Source organism: Micropterus salmoides, unplaced genomic scaffold (assembly GCF_014851395.1).
Source record: "Micropterus salmoides isolate LMB-PRFRI ecotype aquatic unplaced genomic scaffold, ASM1485139v1 Ms_hic_scaffold_1, whole genome shotgun sequence".
In the NCBI taxonomy this organism is placed as follows: Eukaryota; Metazoa; Chordata; class Actinopteri; order Centrarchiformes; family Centrarchidae; genus Micropterus; species Micropterus salmoides.
In genome coordinates, this window is record NW_024040040.1 from 41202378 (window position 1) to 41226626 (window position 24249).

Here is a 24249-nt window from a genome sequence, read left to right on the forward strand (position 1 = left end):
ACAATTAATTATTAACAATTAATACAGCCATAAGTTACTACTTAAAACCCCTTGTGAAGAGGTGCCTTGTGAGAATGTTGGTTTCACTGACAAACTAACCGTTTATGGAAAACAGTTTATGGCAGTACAATATAATCATTCATGTTGAAACAGCATAACCATAAAAAACCTAACCTTATCAAAAAATGCATCATACCAAGACAGATATGGCTATCTAATAGGTAATAACTCCGCATCGGTAGTTATTGATTAGCCAAAATTAATAAACAATTGTACAACATTCGAACTTTTCTGTATCCATTAAAACTCCTGATTTTACATCACAGTAATTTAGAAGATATCCCATTAGAAAAAATCCCGTTTTAATCAGGCAGTTTGGAAGCCACCCCTGATTCTGCTCTGGATTGACACCCGCAGGCCCCGCCCAGCCCCGTTGACTGACAGCAGTGGGCGGGGCCAGCGCCGCCAAAGGCACGGGGGCGTTTTCGTGCAGGTTTGCGGAACGGGCCGTTGCGGTGAATGCGTGATTGAGGTCCCGCAGCTAATAATCTTCCCCCTTTTTGGGGCCGGAGCGCACGGCGCGGAGGAGCAGCCGCTGTAGGTAATATTATTACATCTGCTTATATTCAGTGCTTGCACGAGCGGTGTCAGTGTGTGGCTGGGTTTGCACTGATATTGCCGTTGTTGCTTCATCTGTCCTAGCTTCTCCGCCTGTGGAGGGTGGGATGGAGTCAGACAGATGGGGGCAATGATTAAAAAAATGCTCTCGTCTTATCAAATGTGTTCAACGCCTGCGGGCATCTTATACATCATGACACTTCAGTTGGTGCGTTGCCAAGGTAATGGCTATGACAGTGGGGGGAAATGATTTGAATTGTTGTCAATTATATCAGGATCAGGTTTTGATGTTATCATTGCATGTCTGACTGTTGTGAACAAAAGCAGCCTATTGCAACAGACCTAGCAGCAGAGCCGTTCTTGCAAGTGGCCATCAGCCTTTTTTAAAGATAAGAGACGACGAGATGGGGTTTATGAAAATGTAGGCTAAGCCGACAGGACCTGAGATTTAAAATCTCTGGCCTTAAAACATAATTTCATCTTATTTGAAAATGTAATTCCTGCTGGCAATGTTGTTCATGTTGTGAGAGTAGATTGTCATCTGTGGAGAGACAAAAAAAAGAAAAAAGAATAATGATCAGAGACAGGTGCAGGGCCAAGACTGTTATTTATTAATATAGAAAGCAGTGCAATGACAATAACAGCATGGCCTTGGACTCTCACACAGACAAACACACACACTGGAATTAAAAGAGAGAAATTTCAAAAGCATTTGCCAGTCTTTATGTGACTTGTGTAAAGGAATCTGTCGCTACAGAGTCTGGCTATGTTTAAAATAGATTTAAGTGCTTTTCATGGCTGCTGTCACAGTAAAAACCTGAAGACTTTACTTATTGATAAAGCAGTTTGCAGGATCTGGTACCTAAAAAGCTCTTGCGCACGATGTGTGTTTTTGCTTTTGCGTGTGCAGACGTATGCCTGCGTGTATATCCACAAGTCTGTGTGTGTGTGTGTGATGTGGTGATGTCACAGCTTTGTTATAGGAACAGAGAAGCCTTGTGTCCTCATGATTAATTCATGTCCAGCTGCGGGATAGAGACAGAAGCAGCCAGTCACACACAGACAGGAGCACGTACTTAAAGGAGGCCGAAATAAGTAACTACCGGTCCGGCAGCCGAGGAGACAGGAGAGACAGGTTGTCACAGAAATGGGTAGCCATGTAGACGAGACGAAAAAAGCAAAAAAAAGGATCCAAGGGGGCTCTCATCATCGTCTGACAGGCTTTCAGGCTGTACCGGGGAGGAGCAGAGCATCATGCTGAGAGAAGTGCATCTGTTGTCTGCATCCTTCTCCAGCTACACTCTGAATGTCAAGCCCCGCTGAACAGGCTCCAGGTCGTCATGGAGACAGGACCAGACCCCCGCTGGAACAGAGGCAGGTAGTCACTGTGGCTTGGCTGGCCTGCTGTGTGCTGAGGCACGCCCTCTGCTGTCCGCTGACAGCACCAGGGCCCACGTACAGGAGCTCGGCTGACAGAACGTCTGAAGGTCTGAATGGCTTTGGATGTGAAACGATCAGCACGTACAGCGCATCAGCTCTGGGGACGCAGTCTCCTCGGTGGAGTGCTATATTTCAAGACTTTGCTTTAGGCATGTTCTCTTTTCTGTCACAGAGGAGACTGAGTGCATCTACTGTACATCTGTCTGAGGCAGAAATATCAAGTTCGCTGTGGGGGATGTGTAATGAATTATCTTTTTTTGTTTCCATCTCTTTCGTGGACTTGACTTCCTTTCAGAGCCTCACCCATCCTCTCTCCTGTCTCATTTTCTTTGTCTTCTTTTATGTCACTTTCATATTTCTACATCCCATTAATCTCTTTCGCCCCTCTTCTTATCTTTTATGTTCTTCTTCCTCGCTCTGTCCCTCCTCCTTTATACCTCTCGCTGGCACTATTTTCCCTCTCGGTTGCTTTCCCAATCCCACTTCCTCTGATCTGTGTCCTCTCTCTGCCTCAATCCCAGATAATTCCCTCTCTGTGGAATTGGAAGATTGCAGCAGGCGAGAGCAAAAGAGAGATTATACTGCCAGATTAGTGGACAGGAGCAGCAATATATAATCTCAGCACACTCACTGACACACAGTGCCACTCTCGATCCCGTGCAGACACGTGGATACACGTGCACAAAGCATTTGCCACATGAATAAATGCACAAGCACATAATCACAAACTTGTTGTTTTTCTGAAACAGCTGTTTAACTCTCTCGCTTTGACCTCTGACCTGCAGGGTGATGTGCCATCAGCCACTGGGGGGCATCTGTCCTCTCTGCAACTTGTTCATGTTGTGAAGCTTATGGGATAGGAGTGTGTGTGCCCCTTCCCAACACTGCAGCCCCACTGGAGTCATTTGTGCCAAAGCTGAGTTGTGCTGAAGGAGTAGAGATGGGCAGCCCAGGCTGCGAGGTGGGTCTAGCCGGGCCGTTGGAGCCAGCCTTGGAGGCTCTGTGTTCTGAGTGTGGCCAGATCCACCGCAGCTGGGAAAACCACCTTTTCAACTATCGTCTGGAAGTGGACGATGACCTGGTGTGCCACATCTGCCTGCAGCCGCTGGTGCAGCCGCTCGACACACCGTGCGGACACACTTTCTGCGCCCGCTGCCTGCGTAGTTTCCTCCAGGAGAGGGACTTCTGCCCGCTGGACAGGACACGGCTGCAGCTGCAGGCGTGCCGCAGATCCAGCATACTGGTGCACAAGCTGCTGGACAAGCTGTCTGTGTCCTGCCCTTTGACCCCAGTCTGCTCCCTCAGCATGCCACGATGTGACCTGGAGGCACACCTCAAACACAGGTAATGAAGCTTATATGCAGACATAATAGATGAATGCTTTTATGAGTGCAGACACACACTCACATACTCACTGATGACACACTGTGCATGCATGACAACCAGGATGATGCAGCTTTATTGTAGCTGTACTGGAGTCAATCAGACTGCTCACTTGTTTAAGTCATTTTGAAAGTATTGTCTTCTGTAGTAATAAACTTAATAGTTTTGGGTTGTGATTGGTTGGCCGGGCATCACTTTGGGCTCTGGGAAATTGTAACAAGCATATTTCCCCATTCTGATATTTTCTAGATCAACCCATTCATCTATCAATGGAGAGAGTAATTGACAGATTAATCTATAATGAAAATAATAGTTGCTGGTGTAAGTCTAACTCCAGACTTACACCAGCCATCGTTAACCTCAAGGGTTTCCGTCGATCCATACGCTTTGGCTTTTGGCCCATTTGGACCAGGTGCTGTGAGACCCTGAGGGGATTATTGGGCTGTAGGTCATGTGACGGGGGATTAGTGGTTCCCTACCGCAGTCATGGGTTGGTTGACCAGGAGCTCCATGTTCTCATTCTGCAATCATGCTGAGCAACTTCAACAGCAGAGATCTTTTCAACCATTTCTTCTGTGAGACAGCCAAGGGAAACCCTGGCCTGTGGTGAGTCGGACAAGGCAGGATGTGAGATCAACTTGACTAGGGGTGGCAAAACTGCAACTTTCTCTCACTGGTTTCCTCCATCGTTCTTTCTGTCTGCCTCTCTGTTTCATTTCTTTCTTGCTGTCTCTGTTGGCCTGTCTTGCACTGAAATGCAAGACTGTGTGTGTGTGTGTGTGTGTGTGTGTGTGTGTGTGTGTGTGTGTGTGTGTGTGTGTGTGTAGGTCTGTGCATCAGAGTTGCCATAGGGAATTTGGTTAGGTCGTTGTTGCTGTTACACAGATGGAAGTAGTGTAATTTTGCATATCAGGAAAAATGAAAATAAAGTAGCAGTTCTTGGAGATTATACACAGATATAGTGGTTTTACTTCGCTTGGTACAAATCTCCTGATCAGAAAATGCTCTAAATATGTGAAAACCTAGCCTCAATTGAGAGGACCAATATTATGATCAGTGTTATCGATTTAGCAGCAAACTTCTATATAGTTAAACATTTTATAAGATGGGATCTGTTGCTAAGGACCCATCCATTGGTGTTATGATGCTTGCCAACTCAATACCCAGTGACCACCAACAACTCAGCTAAGTCAAGAAGATTTTCCTTAATAAGCTCACACTAACAAGCTATCACTGAAAAGTTGTTTTATGTCTTTAAAGTGAGATTATGTAACGTTTGCCTAATGACAACCACTGTAGCTACGAGTGACAATTACAGGACAATGGTCAAAGTTAGTTTAGCAGAACCATGAGCAGAGAAGAGTCAAAAAGTCAGTGAACTGACTCGGTTAATAATGTCGTTACGTAGCAAAAAGTTTGTCTAAATTTATCAAGCGTTAGCTAATATTAGCCTCCATAAGCTACTGGTCACACCACACTAAGTAAGGCTGTAGAAGCAAAACCCCTAAGTGTATTAAAGTGAGGAAGGGTCTATTTTAATGCCTCTGAATTTAACATTCATTTCATTTTTGCGAGTAAAAATGCTTTATTTCATCTTTCAAAAGTCACATAGTCTGTGCTTTAAGACAAGACAGAAAGCTCCTGAATCTTCTGGTAGCGTTTCTCTTATCCAGAACTAAGGTTCAGGTTTGGGTTTTTTTACAGGTGCAGCCCATTTAAAGTTTACTGTGAACAGTCTCCTTGTCCAGGCCTTTTTAACAGTCACATCAGAAGACAAGGTACATCTCAGCAAACACATCATGTCAGGTTGTGAAGACATTCAAAGGTGAAATTTAAGACAGATCAAACGTGTCACCGTGAGGACTAACGTGACATTCTTTGAAGATTAAACCTCAGGCCCACGTGGGTTTCACCGCTCCCCTACCCTGCGAATTTAGGTCTCAGATTGTAGCAGTAGCTGAGAGTCTGCTGTCGCTGTGCAACTTTGTCAGTCAACATTGTTTACGCTGAAGATTAGGAATCACTGGACATTAGATTAAAAGACAAGTGCCAGGCCGCAGCGTTCCACTGTGGTCAAGCTGGGCTGGTTGATCTTATTACTGACAGCCTGTATGTGAGGACTAAGGTACTTTCACTGTTCTTGAAGCAAAGTAGGCCTACTTGAATTAAAGTCTTTACATGAGCTTAGCCTGTCCAAGTTTTACATAGTGGTCTCAATGGAAAACTCTATGGATAGATAGATGTGTAAGAGAATTCATTACTACACTGGTTTTCTATTTTGAATAATGCCACAGCAAGAATCGTGGGACAGCAATATCTGTTTTCATGGTCCTGTTTTTCTTAGGTGGAAGAACAGAAGCATTTAAATAATTCAGCCAGCTCATACTGTAGTTGCTGCTTACAGTAAATACCACATTGATCCCTTGAGTCAGTCTGTCAGTGTGTATTTTTAATTCTCTCTCAGTGAAGATTTTCTATTTGTGGGACAGAACTGGTGAATCTATCTCCACCAGATTTGTGTTCATTTTGATGGAAAGAATGCCTCAGAGTGGTTGAGCTTTTTTGGGACTGACCTCTGTGTTATTATCCAATAATTCAAGTGGTTTATAAAGCAAAAATGCCAATCTTTTACTGGGTTCGGCTTGTCAAATGTGAGTATTTGCTGGGTTTCTATGTTTTATATCATTGTAAATTGAATATCTTTAGGTTTTAGACTGTTGAGTCATTGTGGACGTTGGGAAATTGTGATGGACTTTTTTCAACTATTTTCTATTCTGCACATGTACATGTCTGACATGGAAAGCATTTGGAAATGCGAGTTACACAAGATAGACATGGTCACATGCACATATACATTTGCACCCCCACAGATATTCCCACATACACTTGTATAGTCTTTAATGCTGCCCTACATCTAAAGAATAGAAATAAATCAGGATATGCAGCAGTGACAGATCAGTGTTTCCAGAATCCAGTTGGGAGCTTTCCTACAAAAATTATAATCTCACTTCAAGTAGCGGGCAAGCAAAAAGAGACTTTCCCCAATGGGCTCCACTGCGTCCCATTAAATTAACTGATGCTGAACCTGATTTTCTTTACACGTCAGATGGACTAACAAACTGACGCCTGTTGCTTGGTGAAAGGTGCCCCGGGACACGGTGTCAGCAGACGAGCGTGGACGGCCCGCGATGTGAGAGCGGGGATGAGCGAGCGATGGTGACCAGCCCTCCTAGGTCACCGGGATCCCCGCAGACAGACCTGAGGGACCGCACACCGTCTCCACCCTCTGGACCAAATAACACCAGCGGTAATGGGCCCGCGTGGACGGATGACGCCGGCCTCGACAACCCTGCCTTTGAGGAGAGCACGGAGGAAGACAGTGAGTCGCTCCGCTGGCTTTTTCCGAAGTGAAGAGATTTAGATTGTCAATGAAATCAGTACAGCTTAGATTGACACAGTAGAAATGGCATCCATGTCTTCATGTCTTTAGGTGTGGTAGGGTTGGAGTGTGTGGTCCCCAGGGTGAAGCGGCCCCTCAGTAATCCCTGCATCCATCTACTCCGCTCTGTCAGCTCCACCTCCTCTGGCTGGGACTGCCCTGAGTCTCCTCCTCTCTCTGCTGAAGAGGGTATGATATCACTTCCTCCCTTAGACTGAGCATCCTCCTGAAGGAGAGATCTGAGATATGAAATACTGCAGCTTATCTTTCTTGTAAGAGCCGTAATCTTAGATGACGGGATAATCACATTCAGGCAACATTATGTTAAAGGTTGGGAGGATGTGGAAATTGAATTCTGAAATGCAGCTGTGTAATGTGATTTGTGTGTCCATTAAGGCTGTGTGAAGTTGCCCTCGCTTCCTGAAGGAGAGATAACTGCCATAGAGGTCCACCGGGCGAACCCGTATGTTGAGCTGGGCATCAGCGTCGTTGGGGGAAATGAGACGCCTCTCATCAACATCGTGATTCAGGAAGTGTACAGAGACGGGGTCATTGCACGAGATGGGCGGCTGCTGGCCGGGGATCAGATACTACAGGTGAAAAGACTTGGTCAATTAAAAAAAAAAGTATTGTTTTTATTGTGTCTTCAAGGAAGATTTGACGTGATTTTACCAAACACACTAGCCCATTTTCATACAAGACCGGAGCTCCCAAAACTTCAGAGCTTCACTTTAACAATTACTGATTGTTTTCATTCAAGATCCATTCTATTAGTAGCTGTTATGGCAGACAATAGTATCAGTATCAAGTATATTATATGTTGGTATATTTTATTAGTAATTCACTTCGAAAAATGTACATTTCTGTGAGCAGAGTTTAAGGATATCTCACCTCACCTGAATCATTTCTTAATGTTTTTTCTTTAATAAAGAAAATCTGTTGGTGAAGTTTGTTGCTCTTTCTCCTAAATCAAATTTTGATTATTTTTCTACCTACTTAAAGCTGCTCTAATCAATATTATTTTTAATAATGGATCACAGAACTACTTCTATTTGAAAAATGCAGAGAAAATGATCACCAATTGTGCAGTTCCCCTCACCTCTAAGGTGCAAGTTAGCATCTTTGAGCTAATTATTTTGGTTTTAAGGCCCACAACTTTACTGTTTTAGTTCACTCTAAATGCTTTCATTAACCTAATTTCCACCTGCCTGTTTTCAGCGAGGTAAGCTCAAATGAAGCAAATGTGTGCTACATGCCCAACAACAAAAGGCAGACAGGAAAGGTTAGCCACTAGCTGGTAAGCATAGTGGAGCATTTAGCTGCTAAAGAGCCAATTTTTTTTCTCAGGAGTTAGTGGAGACCAAAACAAAGATGACCAGAGTAAGAAGACTCACCATGCTAATGTTGCTCTGTGTCAGCTGTATATCAACTTTATTGTGGTGTTTGCAGTTTGTTGTGCTGCCCCAAAAATAATTAATGACAACACATTAATTGCCCAAACTTTCCTTTGACTCATCTTTATCCCAAGGTTAACAACGTGGACATAAGTAATGTCCCCCACAGTTTTGCCCGCTCTACACTGGCACGCCCCTGCACCACTTTACAGCTGACTGTGCTTAGGGAGCGCCGTTGTGCCTCCCGGGCGCCTCCCTCCTCTTCCTCTTCCACACCGGCTGTGCCCCATGCCCCCTGCTCCACCCCTGAGGGCACCCCGTCCAGCCCTGCCACACTGAGAATCACCCTACACAAGAGGGACTCAACAGAGCAGCTCGGCATCAAGCTGGTACGGCGAACGGATGAGTCAGGAGTGTTTGTGTTGGATCTGTTGGAGGGAGGCCTGGCAGCGAAAGATGGCAGACTGCGGAGCAACGACCGTGTGTTGGCAGTCAACGACCAGGATCTACGCCACGGCACCCCAGAGCAGGCTGCGCAGATCATACAGGTGAGGATGCACATGGTCATTCAGGCTAGATTTCTTTTGGTATTATTTAGAAGCAGAAACATGAACAACAGAAAAGAAAATGTGAGTGAGGAAAAGAAAATCTGTGTCTTATTAGGCCAGTGGAGAGCGAGTCCATCTGCTCATTGGCCGACCCAGCAAACCAACTCCTCCTCCACCGCCAAAATCAAGCTCCACCAGAGACCTCTACTGCCTTGATCACTTCCTGCCTAACCACAGCTCTACCCCGAGTCCTGTGCCCATACACCTCTCACGCACCAGCACTCACAGAGTGAGTAGATGTGTGTGTGAATTAGTATGTTTGTACACATGTTAAGATTGTGTATTTGGGGGTATTTTGACATGTTTTTATTTATTTCAAATATTTAATGACATGGGGATTTCAGATTTTAAAAATGATTTATATAAACATTAGTGTGGGGGGAAAAAAAAATGTAATTTGGATTAAAAACTAAATTTCTTATTATAACTTTTAGGCACTCATCTGCATTTCCCACCTATTTTTCTCTTTACTTTTTATTAGTGGATGCATTTTGATGAGATGAAAATCAGTTTAAACCAAATGGCTCCATGAAAATCAGTAAACTGAAAACAATGATGTACAAAGAGTAAGTAGACTGAAGAACATTTACCTGTGAATGGACACATTTTCTGTTGTAGAGCCTGAAGCCGTGTGTGTGTGTATGTGTGATTATACCCAGGACCTTTCCAAGTGTGTGACCTGTAAGGAGAAACACATTACTGTGAAGAAGGAACCCCTTGAGTCTTTGGGCATGACTGTCGCAGGAGGGCGGGGCAGTAAGAGCGGGGAGCTGCCAATCTTTGTGACCAGCGTCCAACCACATGGCTGCTTGTCGAGGGATGGACGAATCAAACGAGGTGAACGCTGCATCTGGAACGACAATAACAGGAACATTTCAGCCAAATCAAAAGCATTACATCAGAAACTACAGCACCTTCTTCCTCTCCTCCTTTAGGTGACATCCTGCTGAGCATCAATGGGGAGGACTTAACGTACCTCAGCCACAGTGAGGCTGTGGGCACCCTGAAGGCCAGTGCCGCCTCACCTTCAGTCCAGCTGCGGGTGCTGGAGGTCAGCATGTTGGAAGAGCCTGACCATGATGAGCTGCTGCCTCACACACATGACAGCGACTTTGATGCCAACTGGTCCCCCTCGTGGGTCATGTGGCTGGGCTTACCCAGGTGAGCACACAGAGGAGAGGAAGGATGACGGAGGCACACATTTGCCTTTAAATATAGTATAGCTCTGAATTTAGATGTGGCGGGTTAGGGTTGATTTTAGAAATTTCTTGAAACATGTTTAGAAACAGGTGAAATTATCCCACTGGCATTTTCCACTACTTTTAATATATTTGAAAGACTAAGATTTTCAATACGCATTTTTTTTAAACTGAAGCAGCATCTTTGGTCCTTTGATGATGCAGCAGATCTATACTATCTGTCCAGCCTCCCTTCACTCTGCTCTCTTCTTTTCTTGCAGCTACCTGCACAGTAGTCACGAGATCGTACTGCGGAGGAGCCACCCAGGCAGCTGGGGCTTCAGCATCGTTGGGGGATACGAGGAAAGCCACGGCAATCAGGCCTTCTTTATCAAGACCATTGTCCTCGGCACACCTGCGTACTACGACGGGCGCCTCAAGTGAGTGATCAGTTGCTCTTCATGTGACTATCTGTGGCTTATGTTAGCAGTGGCATAGTGGTGAATTGGCAGGTAGAGAAACTGTGACCTCCAGTTGGTGATTGATAAGAGTGGCATGATGATAGGCCGCACCTATGGAGTGCATTACAAGAACAAAACAATTTGTTCAGTTTCAGTACATTTAATAATAAAGATCTGCAGTTATTTACTGTACACCCCCCCCCCCCACCCCCCCTTTCTAAATAGTTTAATTTTTAAACCGAGCTTGCTGTGTCATCAGCAACGCAAACAGCTACCAATAAACCAAAGCATTTAATATAAGTGAATATAAATTAATGTAAGTTAGAAAGATTGTTAGATTGAAAAGGTAGGTAAACCTTGTTCTGCAGTTGAAAAGCAGAGGTACTCTTCTTACAAATTTCTTTGAAATTTTTAGGACATGTCCCAAAGATAGCAGTTTGTTAAATTTAGGTTGCCACAAATGAACTGGATTAAATTAAATTTCACGAGGATTTTCTGCCCTGGCTCTTCCTTTCTTTTTAAACATATAGGTAATTCTTTCTAAAATAAAGGATACGTCTATGGAATTTGTCAATAAACAGACCAAAACCAACAATTAACTGAACTAAGAACTGTTTAAGTTTGATAATCAAACAATTTCCCCAGAGTCCAAAGTGACATCCACAAATAGCTTGTTTTATCTGTTTTTTCCTCAGACCAGCAAAATCAGTAAATATTCACATTTGAGAAGCTGGAGGCAATACATTGAGATTGTTAGAATTACCTAAATGACAAAAAAAAAAAGTGTCTTATTTCTGTCAATTAAATCACTTTAACTTAGCTCACTTTTATTCTTTAGTTTTATTTCATGGGAATTGTTGACAGTAACAAATATGAACATTTGCCAGATTTTCAAACATATGCAAGCCACTGCTGAACCGAATGTTTCATATGTTCCATAATGTAGAGCTATTTTAAATGGCTGTCAGGTCCTGTTTATAATCCATCCTGACTTGTCTGTAGGTGTGGTGACATGATTGTGGCAGTCAATGGCCTATCGACGGCAGGAATGAGCCACTCTGCACTGGTGCCCATGCTGAAGGAGCAGCGCAGCCGGGTGGCGCTTACTGTGGTCTCCTGGCCTGGTAGCCTGGTATAGCTGGGCCAGATCATAAGCAAGCCTGTACACCACGCCGAGTCCACCCAGAATGTTCTATATTGGGAACAACCTTGGCCAAAGTGAACTGGTACACGCTATTGTACATCACTCCATACTGGGCTTAATCCAGGACCAAAAGCATTCAGAACTGTAGTAGACTCAGCAGGACCAAGGCTGTCCTGACCAGGTGGGAACTGATCCAGATCGTGCCACGTCACTCGACAGACTGCACTCAAATACACTGCTGAGATCATATGGTCATGTTGTCTTGGTACTGCAACTGTTAACAGGCGATCTGTGCTATATTCACCTCACCAGGCAGTTGTAGAATCCAGGGCTGTATTCAGGTGGATGCATCGTTGCAGGTAGAGCTAGAATATATTTAAGAAAAAGACAAAAACAAAGTAGAGATAATGACCTGTGATCACGCTAAATCAAGAATTTCTGCAACACCAGCGCTGTATCCAGCTGAATAAGCCTCAGGCCTTAGAAACCTGCCGCACCCTGGGGGCTCAACTGCCCTTAGGCCTCATCACCATGACAAACAGCTGTCCCATCAGCTGGAATTTTATACATGTGTGAATGTGTGTTGTTTAATAAACATTCCTTCAGAGGATTAATGGCTCCATAGCGTGCTTTGGGAGTGGGAGGTAATTTTAGGAACAGTCACAGCCAGAGAAAGATGCTAGTGTGGTGCTGTGTTAGAGGCTTTAATTCACACTTGTAAAACAAAAGTATAAATCAACAAAAATATTAGTGATTTGTTTCACCATTAACACATCCAAGCAGGTTTATACAATACAGTGCAGCCTCAAGATTTGTCATCTTTTAAAGTTGTTTTGTGCAGCTTTGCAGCTAGTTTGTCCGCTTGATTGCCTGCAGCTGCCAGTTCGACCTGCTGTGCCATACGCCAGGGCTGATTCTTTTTAGGACGCAGTTTCTGAAATGGGGACAGAACCACACACACACACACACACACACACACACACACACACACACACACACACCATAACAGATACAAGGACAAGATGGAGAGGAGAAGTGTCACATTTCCTGTGTAAGCAGGGGAGAAAAAAAATAAACCACACAATCAAAAGGACACTTTACCTTCAGCTTTCTCTTTGCTGGGTCATGCGCCACTCCATGTCTCCACAGGCTTTCCTGATTAACAATGATACCAGTTACCAGCTATACTGTATTAGCAATTTAACTTATCAAGACATACACCACACTCCTAGTTGTCTGGTCATGTTAATGTGCTCTTGTTTTTGAAACATCTGCCACCAACCTAGTATTGAAGGTTACCAGAATTGAGTTTGTGCTGTAGAACACACTGAAAAAGGACATGATAAATTTCAACAGCACATCTTGCCAAGACTCATGTTCCTGTTACTCAAGATAATCTAGACTTTATTCTGCAGTTTCCAAATTCTGTAGAAAGTAGTTCTAGATAAAACAGTAATCATACAGGAAGGTCTAGATTACTGTAGTAACTTGGTTGCTGCCAAGAAATGCAGCTATTTGTTTTGAAAGGTAGATCACATCCACTCTTCGCTTGTATTGGGGTTGCAACAAAATGTTAATCTGCATGTGTCACACCTTTAGCAGGAAAAACCCCAATCAGCATGGCTGGACACCACTAGTTTGAGACATTTGTGATTTGACCCAACATTTAAAACTCATTGACGCACAGATTTACCTTCATGGCAAAGCTCTTCCCACAGCCAGCATATGCACAGCTGAAGGGCTTCTTATTCTCATGGTCTGCCAGAATGTGACTCTCCAAATTGAAGCGACGAGTGAACTCCTTATCGCATCCTTTTCTGGGGCATGGCAGCTTCCTCTTCTCCCCAGAGTGGACACGCAGCTCATGCTGGTGCAAAAACCAAGCATTGTTAAACAGCTTTTTGCACTCTCCACACGGCACCTTGACTGGGAGCAAAAACCAGCCATTTGTGATTCAACAGCTCACAACAAAAGAGGTATGCAGTGCACAAACACTCATCCCAGCATTACATCCATACCTTTATGTTCTTTTCTGTGCTTCAGATATTCTGTCCACGTCTTTCCCTGAAAAGGACACTCTTCATTCTCACAAGGGTATCCTGCAGCAGAGACAGGGTTTTTCCCCCCCCCAGATTAAACACACCAATTAAAATAAATAAATTCTCTTGTTGTCAACACACCTCCATGCACTCTCTCATGATGCTTCAGTTTTCCATGAGTGGGAAATTCTCTTGTACAGCCACTGAAGGAACAACTATATAGAGAAATTTAAACAAAAAAAAAGTTAAGATTTTTGCTGGCCAAGTGCAAATAAGACTAAATGTTGGTTGCATCACATGTGTAGCCACTCACTGATATGGGAGAAGCTGTTGGTGCTCACACTTATGGGTTTTCAGTTGGTTCCTCTTGTGGAAATCCTTTCCACAGTCCTGATGGTCACACTGAAAGACAAAAATAAGAGCAAAAAGCATGCTAATGCAGCATAGTAAACACCAACCTGCTTACAACAAAATAAAAGAAGAACTTTAGAATTATTGTACTCTATATGGTTTCTCCTTGTGCTGGTGAACTCGAGCCATGTGGTTCTTCATGCTGGCATTTGTGACAAAGGCCTCAGAGCATCCATCAGCCAGACACCTGAGACACCAGAGCAGGTAACAGTTTAAAGACGTAAGGCAGGTTGGGAAACACTTTATTTTTCCCAGTCATGTTAAATAGGGACATAGTGGCTTACTTGTGTGGTTTTTCCCCACTGTGATTGAGCTCATGTCTGGTGAGCTGATAGCGAGTACAAAAGCTCTTGTCACAGTTCTCACAGGAGAATGGTTTCTGAAGGAAATTTGACACATGAGACCCCCCAAAAACTGGTAATTGATAGACAATTAAACACCACATCAACAATTCTCACTGTTCAGTTCGGCTTCCAGCAGTTCAGAGCCACTTACCAATCCTGTGTGTTTGCAAAGGTGAGCCTCTAGCTTCCATGGCTTACTGAATTTAGCTTTACAATCAAAAAAAGAGCAAACATAACTTTTTTGACTTTGCAACCTCTCCCCCATCTTTAATGAGCAATGTCAGATGTGGTGTTGTGGTCACAGACAAAACTTGTAGTAAAGGGGCAGGACTTTGGCCTACAACCAGCAGCTCGCCTGTGCTTAATTTATCTTGCTGGAACGTACCAATTAGAGCAAGAAAGGGGGTGTGCTGCCTCGTTAAAACTGGAAAATATGCAACTGATTTCTTATTTAAACATTTTTACTACAACAAGTAGTAGTCTACAAACACTCAGGATTGTAGTACAGGTCATCTGGCATGTAAGACACTAGAAAATAATTTAGGCCCCTGAGTTTAATAGTGATCCCATTGATACTCAGACATTATTAATGTCCGTGACTCTTTCCTCTATATTGATTGATTCTGGCTTTAAAAATGTCACACTGGCTCCTTGCAGTATGCGTCCCTATCTGCTGATCTGCTGCGTGTGTGTGTGTGTGTGTGTGTGTGTGTGTGTGTGTGTGTGTAGTGCGTAGGCAGGGAGAGAGGCGACTGTCTGTCTCCATTAATCACACACACACACACAGAATTTATTGCTCTAATCTTAATCTTATCAACCCTCCAATATTGTTTTCTGATAGCTGAGATTTATTGTTGTCAAAACTTAGTCTTCAGTGATCCTTTGTAACCCGCAAACCTGAAGCTAAATCAACCTTTCTTATAGCTAGACTGTCACTTTTGAAAGAAGAAATGACATATTCTTTCTATTAAAAATGGAAAATTGAATTCACAATTGCTCAATTCAATGCAAAATTTAATACTTTGCTGCTACAGCCTTATATGGCCTGGTATGACCAGTAGCTTAATGTTTGCTACTGTTAACAAACTTTAGGTAAATGCTACAACACACATTACTTGCTGCCTTTATGACTCTCCACTTGTGCTATTTTAGCTGAAGTGTCTCTTGTAGCTACAGTGGCCGCTGTTCACCAAAAGTTACATAGTCTTGCATTAACGCAAGACTAACTTTAGCTGAACAGTAGCCACTGTGCCCACAAGAGACAATCATAGGATAGGAGTAAAATGCCAGTTTAGAGTAAAAGAGAGTCATAAAACAGCAAAGTTAACTAATATTATCTACCATAAGCTACTGGTTGTACCAGACCAAGGCTGCAGCAAAGCTCCAGAGTTTTAAACTGAGCAAGGATGAGTTTTATTACTTATGAATTAAACTTTAATGTCAGACTGTGCTATTTCCTCTTTTTAAAAGTGACAGAGTCTTGCTTTAAGGCAATGTAAATGCTAAAACTACCATTGAATTAATGCAAAAATTCAAATATTAAGCGCGACTGTGTAACATTTTTTACTGGTTAAATGCTAAACCATTGTGCAACAGTAGCACAAGCAGAGAAGAGTCATAAAGTCAACAAAACAAACAAACTGAATTAGCAGTGTCTTTACAAAGTTTGCTAACGTGTGCTAAGATTAGCCACCATAAAGTACTGGTCACGCCAGACCAATTAAGCCTTTAGCAGAATTTAACAAGGGTGCGTCTGTTTGTGGGACTATAAATACAGCTTTTAATTTTTTAAGAGCTATTTTTTCGTTCAAAAGTTACACAGACTTGTTTGAAATAAAATTTAAAAAGACAGACAATCCAATAACACTATTTGCTTGTCCAAACATTAGAGATCAGCGTCTGCGCCCACACCGTGCTCTCATGTGAAACCTTTGACTGACTTTTGTGAATGAGGCCTATTGAGAGCCTGTTGGGCGTTACCTCTGTGCCCTCCCATGCTTCAAGTAAGTATGCCTGGATCAGTTAACACTGTTATCAGCCCCCACCACCACCACCTACTCCACCTCTGCTGTCAGGGCCAGGATCAATACAGCTGGCCCAATATCCACATATATGACCATGCCCCCCCCCCTTCCACACACACAGACACACACACACACACACACACCCCTGTTTCTGATAACCACACAGACTCTATCTCCGTGCCTATCACACACACAGAGATACAGCATGCACTCTGTTTGGCCTGCAGTGGGATTTCCTTGTGTCTTTGTCAAACCTTCAGGCCTAACCCCAACACACACACACACACACACACACACATCGTGTCGATATACACTGTCACACCCACACTTGCATCACAGTCACAAATATTCATCTCAAGACCAATGAAGGCCCTTTTTCTTCAAGAAGTAGGTGAGTATGAGGGATGGTGAGAGGCCTTAGAGTGGGGTAAAGATGAATGGAATTTCAGATGGTGGCAGAAACTCATTACATTTGTTCAGGTGCTGTACTTAGAGGTGTTTGTAGTTTACTTCAGTCTTTCCTTTTATGTTACTTTCATTGCATTTTTTTCAATTTATTTTACTTTTTTACTTCACTACGTTTATCTTTTGTCTAATAATGGCCAAAGGTGATGCGCAAAAGTTTCCTTTGGACAGTATAGTTACAAATTAAGATTTTGCTGAGCTTATAAAATATGATGAATGTTATAGATGAAACTACCCAATTATTTTTTAATTAGCTCCACCTTGACCTGCCACAACACTGACATACTGGGAACACATGAATGCAAATATAAGAACAATCCAACATTAAGGTCAAGTCAGGTCAAATTAATTTTATTTATATAACCTAATATCACAATTGCCAAATTTACCTCAAGAGGCTTTAAAATCTTTATAATATAAAATATGTGAAATAACATATAATATCACAACACTCACGTGATGTGCACTTTTACTTGTGACACTTAGCACATTTTGCTGATAAAACGATTGTGCTAGTATGATTTTGAATTCTGGATTTTTTCTTGAAATGGAGTATTTTCACACTTTTTTTTCTACTCAAAGAAAGGATCAGAGTTGCCTACTTCTTCCCCCAACTATTTTGGACAAATGTTGTTTTTTTTTTAAACAGCAAATAGTCCATTTTCCACAGAACACATTGCCAACAGTAGTTTTCAAAGTACTAGCTCCAAAATAACGGTGACACTGAGGTTTGTGGATTATTCCGAGTAACCAAGACACTGCTTCTGAGAAATTTGTTTATGCTTTGAGCACCACAAAATAATTTCCACTGTCATGGAATGGATGCAGAAATCTCAGTCAGATATCCCAAAACCTGGGCACAACAAGATAGAGATTAAGTGTGAGAAAACATGTGTTTTTGTAATCTGGGTGAACGTAATAATTGTGAAATTTCATAATGTGCAACATTTCCACACACAACTCATCGTGGATAAACGGTGCAAGCCTGCCTGTGTCCATGTCCAATGATCTACTGTGTGTCTGTGTGAGTGTGGTTAATATGTAACACCCTGGGTCGATACTGCTGCTCTGAGCTGCTGGCTGAGCTGACAGACTCAATCTGTGTGTGTCAAACGTGTGTGATTAAGGAGTTCATAGTGCTCCACAGCTTTTATCCTCATCTTTCTGCCCTCCTCTCTCTCTCTCTTTCTCTCACTCTCTTGCTCCTTCTCTGTTTACTTTTTGTTCCCTTAATCAGTAACTTCCATGAGTCAGTGCCACACAAGACGCTCTGGTGCATCTGTGAAAGCACACACACACACACACACACACACATAAAGTGTTTACTGTAGATGTATATTATTATATTATATGATGCTATAGGGAGAGAGCATCCTACAGTATAGATTTGTCAAAGATAGATGCGCGATGAATGATTCTCAATCCACAATTTGCTCAACTGAGATGTGCTGGGAATATTGAAAACCACAGAGGCCCCATTCCCCCTATCTAAATACTACAGGCAAAATCCAAACCTTGCTGATCAATACCAAGGGCTTTGGCTGCCAACCATCTCATTGATTGATTGCATTTTATTTTTCCATCGTTTTTTCCTGGTTGTACCTCTGCAGGTTGTTGGATACTTATTACTCTGTCCTGATAAGACCCCGTGTCTGAATTCCCCGACCTCAGGCCTAAAGGGTTACAAGGGTGAGGAAAGACAACCTCTGCTGGTTTATCTCAGCACCATTGTCCACAAAAGGGATTACAACATTCGTTTTGTGCCTCTTTTTAAAATTCTGCCTTTAGAAAAAATCAGTCCTCAACGTATATGGGACATCTAGTCTACTTTAAGAAAAATTAAAGTGGTGCCCGTCCCTCTCTCTCTCTCTCTCTCTCTCTCTCACACACACACACACACACACACACACACACACACTTCATTCTGTCAGCTGCTGGCCCTATCTCTGTAAACTGCTGCTAATTCGTGTAAATATTAGGTAAAGTACTGAGGTGGGATGAGATAACCTATTTGTCACATAACCAGCCAGCCATTCAGCCTCCACTGATTAAACAGCACACATCAAGTGACACACACACACATGTACGGTGCTGCAACATCATGACAGGCAGCTCTCTCACACACACACACACACACACATATGCATTTTATTTTTAAATAATTTTACCAATATGCCCTGTTAAATGGTGAACCACTATAAAGTCTAATTTCTTATGATTTAAAAGATCCACCCACAAAGACAACAGGTTAAGAAGACATTCACAGAACTCTTTAAAGTTTAATACAGCTGATGGCAAAGACTTCGTATAAAGATTGTTATATATTACAAAATATGTCATGTTATAATTGTATTTCACAAGTGGATTATTTATAAAAACTGCCATTCTCTCTTGTCATTTCCATTATTGTTTTAACCACTCAAGTTCTTGATCCACTCAAAACTGTAGATCTTTTTCATGCATAATATCCATTATGCAGTTTGCGTTTCATTTCATTGTACCTTGCACATGAGAGTACTTTATGCTCCACACTTTAAAAATTGCTATAAAAATAAAATGACTACTTTACCCCCACAATCTGCCTTTTGTGTAGAGGGGGTTGGGTTAGGAGGATATTTAAGGAAAGGGATGAATCTTCCCAACACTGAAACATAAATCAACTAAAGTGTTGACAAGTCACAGGTAAATAACAACAATTCAATAAAGCACCATTCTGATACTCATTCATCCTACTAACTTCTCAGTTTTGTGTTCTAAGATCTGCCAGTCTGCCATCCTGCAGCTGAGGGCCGTCATGTGTATTTACATATATCCTGTTGCACACTGCCACCTACTGCACAGGAGAGTGGAAACTGTGGCACATAACCACTGATCCAACATGCCACTGATGTCCTGATGTCCATATCTAATTAACTGATTAATATGCAGTTTCATTTTTCTTTTAAACTGTATAAAGTTGTGTGTGTGTTGGGGGGGCACCTTATTCCATTGTCTGAAAGCATCACAACATTTTCTGTATAAGCTTGTTATAACGTATTGGGAGTTATGTTGACAGTGAGTGAAATATCACAAAAAAATTTGTTCAGTTCAGCTTTATTGGCATGAATGTTTCATTTAAATAATGTTGCCAAAGCACTTTCAAACTCAAAAATTGACATTTGAACATAACACAAGATTAATCTGGCTGGCTGAGTCAGTGTCCCTCAGCCTGTGACACCTGGACATATACTTGCCGAACGTCCATCTCCTTTATTATCTTCAAGTTATTTAAAATCCAGTATTAACAGATGGAACATCTCAAAATATTGCTCTCTAATGCTTCTATATTTATCACATTTCAGGAGAAAATGTGTCTCTGACTCCACCTTGTCTGTCATGCAGTGCTAACATACTCATATTCTCTTGGTAACCGGAACTTTTTATGTCTCCCTTTTTCAAGTGCAAAAGGGTGTGGTCACTGCCTCTGCTTGAGATCTCTGAGAGATATCCAGCCATTTCATAATCTTTGTTTAAGGCCAGATAACATTCTAGTTTGTGTTGGTTTTCTGTCTCTTCCTCCCAATGTACCAGATAAGCATTTTTGCTTTGTAAGGCTTGAGAAAGGTGTGTGAGACATGTTGCAGGATTAGTTAGTTTCAGGTTGCATAAGGGACACTTTTCCAGGTTCAGCTCTTAGGTTTTAAGAGCCTTGAGTTGGAGGAAGCCTTGATCTGAGGTGCATCATAAAGTTTAGTGCTCCTTTTGGGGTATCTATCATCAGTGAAAACCGCCTTAATTTTTCCCTACATACATTGGAGGAGACTTTCTTAGAATGTGTAGGTTTCAAATATTTAAACCAGATTTTAAATAAGGACACATATTACATAATTTTTTTTAATTGCAGAGAGCTCTACAAGCCTTTTCATCTTACTGAATTATTGCCTTACAGAAGTTCCCGGACGCTGTGATTTGAAGGCCCAGTTAGGTGTAGTTCATTGTGTGCTCTAGGGTGCTGTTAGTTACCTACAGTGAAATGATGTCTTTTTAAGTGGCATTTTGTTTGTTTCCGGACAGATCATGAAATAACTTGATTGGTTAATTTCCAACACCCTGCACAACCTTCATGGGTTTTCAATTATTCTATCAGCTATTATTCTACCAAATGTAAGCGATAAAGATACAAGTTGACCTAACAGATACAAGAGGGTTTATAATCTGTACATGCCCACCATGAGGCTTTTGGATTTACAAGAAAGCCTGCATAACACGATGCATTTCAAAAAATATTAATATTTTCCTTTGTGGTGCATTTCTAACATCCAAAACCAGTATCAGTAAAGTTACATGAAACCACCTGTGTGGGTACATACAGTGTTTATATATTAAGAGGCATGCTAGATACAGGTTTCCCTGCTTTAACTGGCCTGACATGGCATATTCTATAAATGCCAACACAGCAATGTCTAATCAGTACAACCAGGATACACCTTGTACACCTGACAGGTAATGTGTGAGGATGGAAAATGCTTGACACGTGCCAGTCACTCTCAGATCGCCGGTGAAATATAAAAGTGCTTTTGATTTCATTTAATGCAATCAAAGGAGGATAATCATCATTGAGTAACGGCACACCATGACACTTAACTGAAATGTGCTTAACAGAAGACAACATGACCAGCAGTGTGTGTACAAATATTTTTATTTTGGTGAGCTCTTTATGCCATGAACTCGTAGGGGATGGGCTCCAGCAGCAGTGGCACGTTCTTCTTGGTGCTGACGAAGTGAGCATCACGGGGAGGAGTAGGCTGCAAAGACAAGAGGTGGGGAATTAAAGTGTTCACAAGATGAAAACAAGTCATTTGGGTTGCAATTAGTTACAAAATGACTATTAAAAGGCCAATTCAAACAAAAATATACCATTTGGACTTGTTTCCAATTTAAAAGTCCATGACTTAAATTCTAAATGGTTTTAATTTGATGTATATTCAAAAGTGACACTGTAATATCACAGCCACTGACTGACTTCCTTCACAAAATGTTTTCACTATGACATCTTAAAGATTAATTTATTTTTAATAATCACCACACTAAAATAAACAATTTTCAAACATTTCATACCTGGCGTTTCAGTTCCACCCAGCTGCCCTTCTGCTTGGCCTCCATCTTCTTACCCTCGTTGGCTTTGACACGCTGCAAGAAACTGTCCCTGCTCTTTGAGTGCTTCACGTGTTCAATGCGCACATTAATCCTCTTGGCCAGGATCTTGCCCCTGTGAGAGGCAGAAGCAGAAACGAGTTCATATCCAACACAAATCAAAACTTGTCAGGTAGCTTTAGCTGTAAATTCAAAAGGTAATGCTGTTTTAATATGTGCACTCCTGTGTTGTCTCCTCACTGCAACCTCAGGTCAAACAGGAGTTAGACTGGGGTGCTTAAGGATGAAATACTTTTCCCCATGTGAATGACCACTCAGGACATAAACAACCCTGATGGCAAAGTGAAGATGGGGTCATGTCGCTCCCTCTAGATGAGATGTTTGAGCAAGCACACACCAAAGACTAAAGCAAGAACGGTTTTAATGCGGCATCAGACTCTTGTGATCTCTCTAAAAACTGGCCGGGCGCAACAGCAAACATCAAATTGGCCTGTCAGTTTCATGACGACAACACAAGAGTCTAATAACTGACAACCGGTCAACATATTACAAACCTCTTAATCATCCTGTGTGCACTGCGAGAATGGAAATTCTTGAAGGTTAGATGCTGTTAGTTTTAAGGAGTCTGAAGTCCTTCAGTGTGTGCCAGCACAAAGTCACACAAGCGTACATATATTTAGATGGGTCACAAAACAAATGCCACTTACTTGACCTGCTTGTTGACAATGATGCCGACTGCATGTTGGGTTACGTTGTAGACACGTCCCGTCTTGCCATGGTAGCACTTGTGAGGCATACCTTTCTGAATGGTACCTGTGCCCTGAAAAGAAATCAATGTATTTAAACATCAACTAAGTCACCTTTTTACCATTAATTTGTCCCAACATTGAAGCAATAAGTGTTTCATTGCCCCATTTGACCACCCCATGATGGTCCAAGCAAGGATGCTCGTAAACTGCATGCGTCTTACCTTGATGTCAACGATGTCTCCCTTCCTGTAGATACGCATGTATGTGGACAGGGGAATTGGGCCTGTGAAGCAAATGCAGCCAATTAAATCTTGTCATTTTGCACAGTGTTGACAACTGTCCTAGGCTGTATGAAACCACATTTCATACCCACTATCAATAAAAAGGGGGATGCAGGGTTGGGGTTAATACACTTAAGATGTATTCTCATGATAAATTATGCTATCAATTATTACTCACCATGCTTGCGGAATGGCCTGCTGAACATGTACCTGGTCCCCCTCCTCTTGCCTCTGGTGTTCGTCATGATGCCTGATTACTGAGAGAAAATACACTTCAGTTAGTCACAATTCAGCCTGAAGACTTTCTTCCAATGTAAACACATTTCACAATAGAGAAATCACATGTCAATTAAAAAGGAGTCTACTTTATTTTCATGTCAACGCACCACTTGATAATGGGAACGGTAGGATGGGTGTCAGTGTTACACTAAAGATGATGCACATTACGGGAACGTGGCAACCCATAAACCGGACCGGTCTTTACAGTTGATCCACTGAATGACAACCAAAATGGTCATGTATATCCCAAACGCACGTACTGAAGAAACTACACAAAGGTTGTTTATTAATTTGATTCAACACAAAACAACAAAGCTGCTAATTACATCGTCCGAGTATGATAAAGTATGCTATCGTTTAGGTTAGGCTAGCCATAGATACATTCACTAATGTTAAGCAGCACCTTATTTGCAATACAGTATTGTTAAAAAACGACTTAATATCCATGACAAATGCGGTGTTAAGTTGTGGCAACAAGGTGTTAAAAGAAAAATGCTGTTTCTACTAAACGTTTCGCTGCCTACCAGGCCCACATGGAGAGCCATGCTGCGGGTCCTGCTCACATTAAACGGACAAATATCACTCTGTGGGTCGTTTTTCAGGCGCTATTATACATCTGAAATGTACGGGAAGAGCTAATGCGCAAATATGAATGTAACTGTGTACGAATGATACGATAATAAAGTAGAAAATAACATTTAACACGGAGAGGATCTTACCCCCGGTCTCTACAAGATGGCGGGTACGGCTGAAAGAGAGATCGTAGGCCCCCAAACTCCGCCTTGTGAAATGCAACTGAGGCAGGCCGCGATATTGCCTGAACCAAATGACGCTAAATGAGTGGCGAGGTCAGCAGACC

The 24249-nt window shown here is 42.2% G+C and overlaps 3 protein-coding genes across 6 annotated transcripts; 1 reads left to right on the forward strand and 2 right to left on the reverse strand.

Moving 5' to 3' along the window:
• Window positions 1-456: 456 nt before the first annotated feature.
• On the forward strand, window positions 457-12275 carry lnx2a (ligand of numb-protein X 2a). 3 transcript variants are annotated; one of them, XM_038728031.1, is made up of 11 exons: window positions 457-597; window positions 2844-3402; window positions 6585-6820; window positions 6932-7069; window positions 7277-7476; window positions 8409-8822; window positions 8938-9111; window positions 9542-9719; window positions 9818-10043; window positions 10342-10500; window positions 11524-12275. In XM_038728031.1, exons 2-11 carry the CDS (start codon window positions 2999-3001, stop codon window positions 11657-11659), a joined length of 2265 nt encoding a protein of 754 aa, XP_038583959.1. In that variant the 5' UTR covers window positions 457-597; window positions 2844-2998; the 3' UTR covers window positions 11660-12275. The 3 variants fall into 3 exon arrangements, with proteins under 3 accessions (XP_038583959.1, XP_038583952.1, XP_038583966.1); XM_038728024.1 differs by having other exon boundaries at window positions 461-601; XM_038728038.1 differs by lacking the exon at window positions 457-597 and adding an exon at window positions 723-839.
• A 78-nt stretch (window positions 12276-12353) lies between these two features.
• gtf3ab (general transcription factor IIIA, b) lies at window positions 12354-14782 on the reverse strand. 2 transcript variants are annotated; one of them, XR_005445546.1, is made up of 10 exons: window positions 14611-14782; window positions 14400-14494; window positions 14206-14302; window positions 14018-14106; window positions 13846-13919; window positions 13684-13764; window positions 13359-13591; window positions 12948-12992; window positions 12767-12820; window positions 12589-12599 (listed from the first exon to the last, which is right to left on the reverse strand). XR_005445546.1 is itself a non-coding variant. In XM_038728051.1 (9 exons), the coding sequence occupies exons 1-9, from the start codon at window positions 14722-14724 to the stop codon at window positions 12471-12473; spliced, it is 966 nt and encodes a 321-aa protein (XP_038583979.1). In that variant the 5' UTR covers window positions 14725-14781; the 3' UTR covers window positions 12354-12470. The 2 variants fall into 2 exon arrangements, 1 of the variants encoding a protein (XP_038583979.1); XM_038728051.1 differs by lacking the exon at window positions 12948-12992 and having other exon boundaries at window positions 12354-12599; window positions 14611-14781.
• Window positions 14783-21608: 6826 nt separating this feature from the next.
• Window positions 21609-24207, reverse strand: rpl21 (ribosomal protein L21). The gene is made up of 6 exons (XM_038728077.1): window positions 24110-24207; window positions 23290-23368; window positions 23052-23113; window positions 22789-22901; window positions 22046-22196; window positions 21609-21732 (listed from the first exon to the last, which is right to left on the reverse strand). Exons 2-6 carry the CDS (start codon window positions 23354-23356, stop codon window positions 21643-21645), a joined length of 483 nt encoding a protein of 160 aa, XP_038584005.1. The 5' UTR covers window positions 23357-23368; window positions 24110-24207; the 3' UTR covers window positions 21609-21642.
• Between the last annotated feature and the right edge of the window lie 42 nt (window positions 24208-24249).

Bases quoted from the DNA above. Each gene is read 5' to 3' on its own strand.
- gtf3ab (XM_038728051.1), bottom strand. From the start codon at position 14,724: ATGGGGGAGAGGTTGCAAAGTCAAAAAAGTTATGTTTGCTCTTTTTTT. The intron at 14,303-14,399 runs GTAAGCCACTAT...CTGGTGTCTCAG, and splicing joins AGTGGGGAAAAACCACACAA to GTGTCTGGCTGATGGATGCT. The intron at 13,920-14,017 runs GTGAGTGGCTAC...TTCTCTATATAG, and splicing joins CAACAGCTTCTCCCATATCA to TTGTTCCTTCAGTGGCTGTA.
- lnx2a (XM_038728031.1), top strand. From the start codon at position 2,999: ATGGGCAGCCCAGGCTGCGAGGTGGGTCTAGCCGGGCCGTTGGAGCCA. The intron at 7,477-8,408 runs GTGAAAAGACTT...CTTTATCCCAAG, and splicing joins CCGGGGATCAGATACTACAG to GTTAACAACGTGGACATAAG. The intron at 9,720-9,817 runs GTGAACGCTGCA...CTCCTCCTTTAG, and splicing joins GGATGGACGAATCAAACGAG to GTGACATCCTGCTGAGCATC.
- rpl21 (XM_038728077.1), bottom strand. From the start codon at position 23,356: ATGACGAACACCAGAGGCAAGAGGAGGGGGACCAGGTACATGTTCAGC. The intron at 23,114-23,289 runs GTGAGTAATAAT...TTTGCTTCACAG, and splicing joins CAGGCCATTCCGCAAGCATG to GCCCAATTCCCCTGTCCACA. The intron at 22,197-22,788 runs GTAAGTGGCATT...TGCCTCTCACAG, and splicing joins ATTGTCAACAAGCAGGTCAA to GGGCAAGATCCTGGCCAAGA.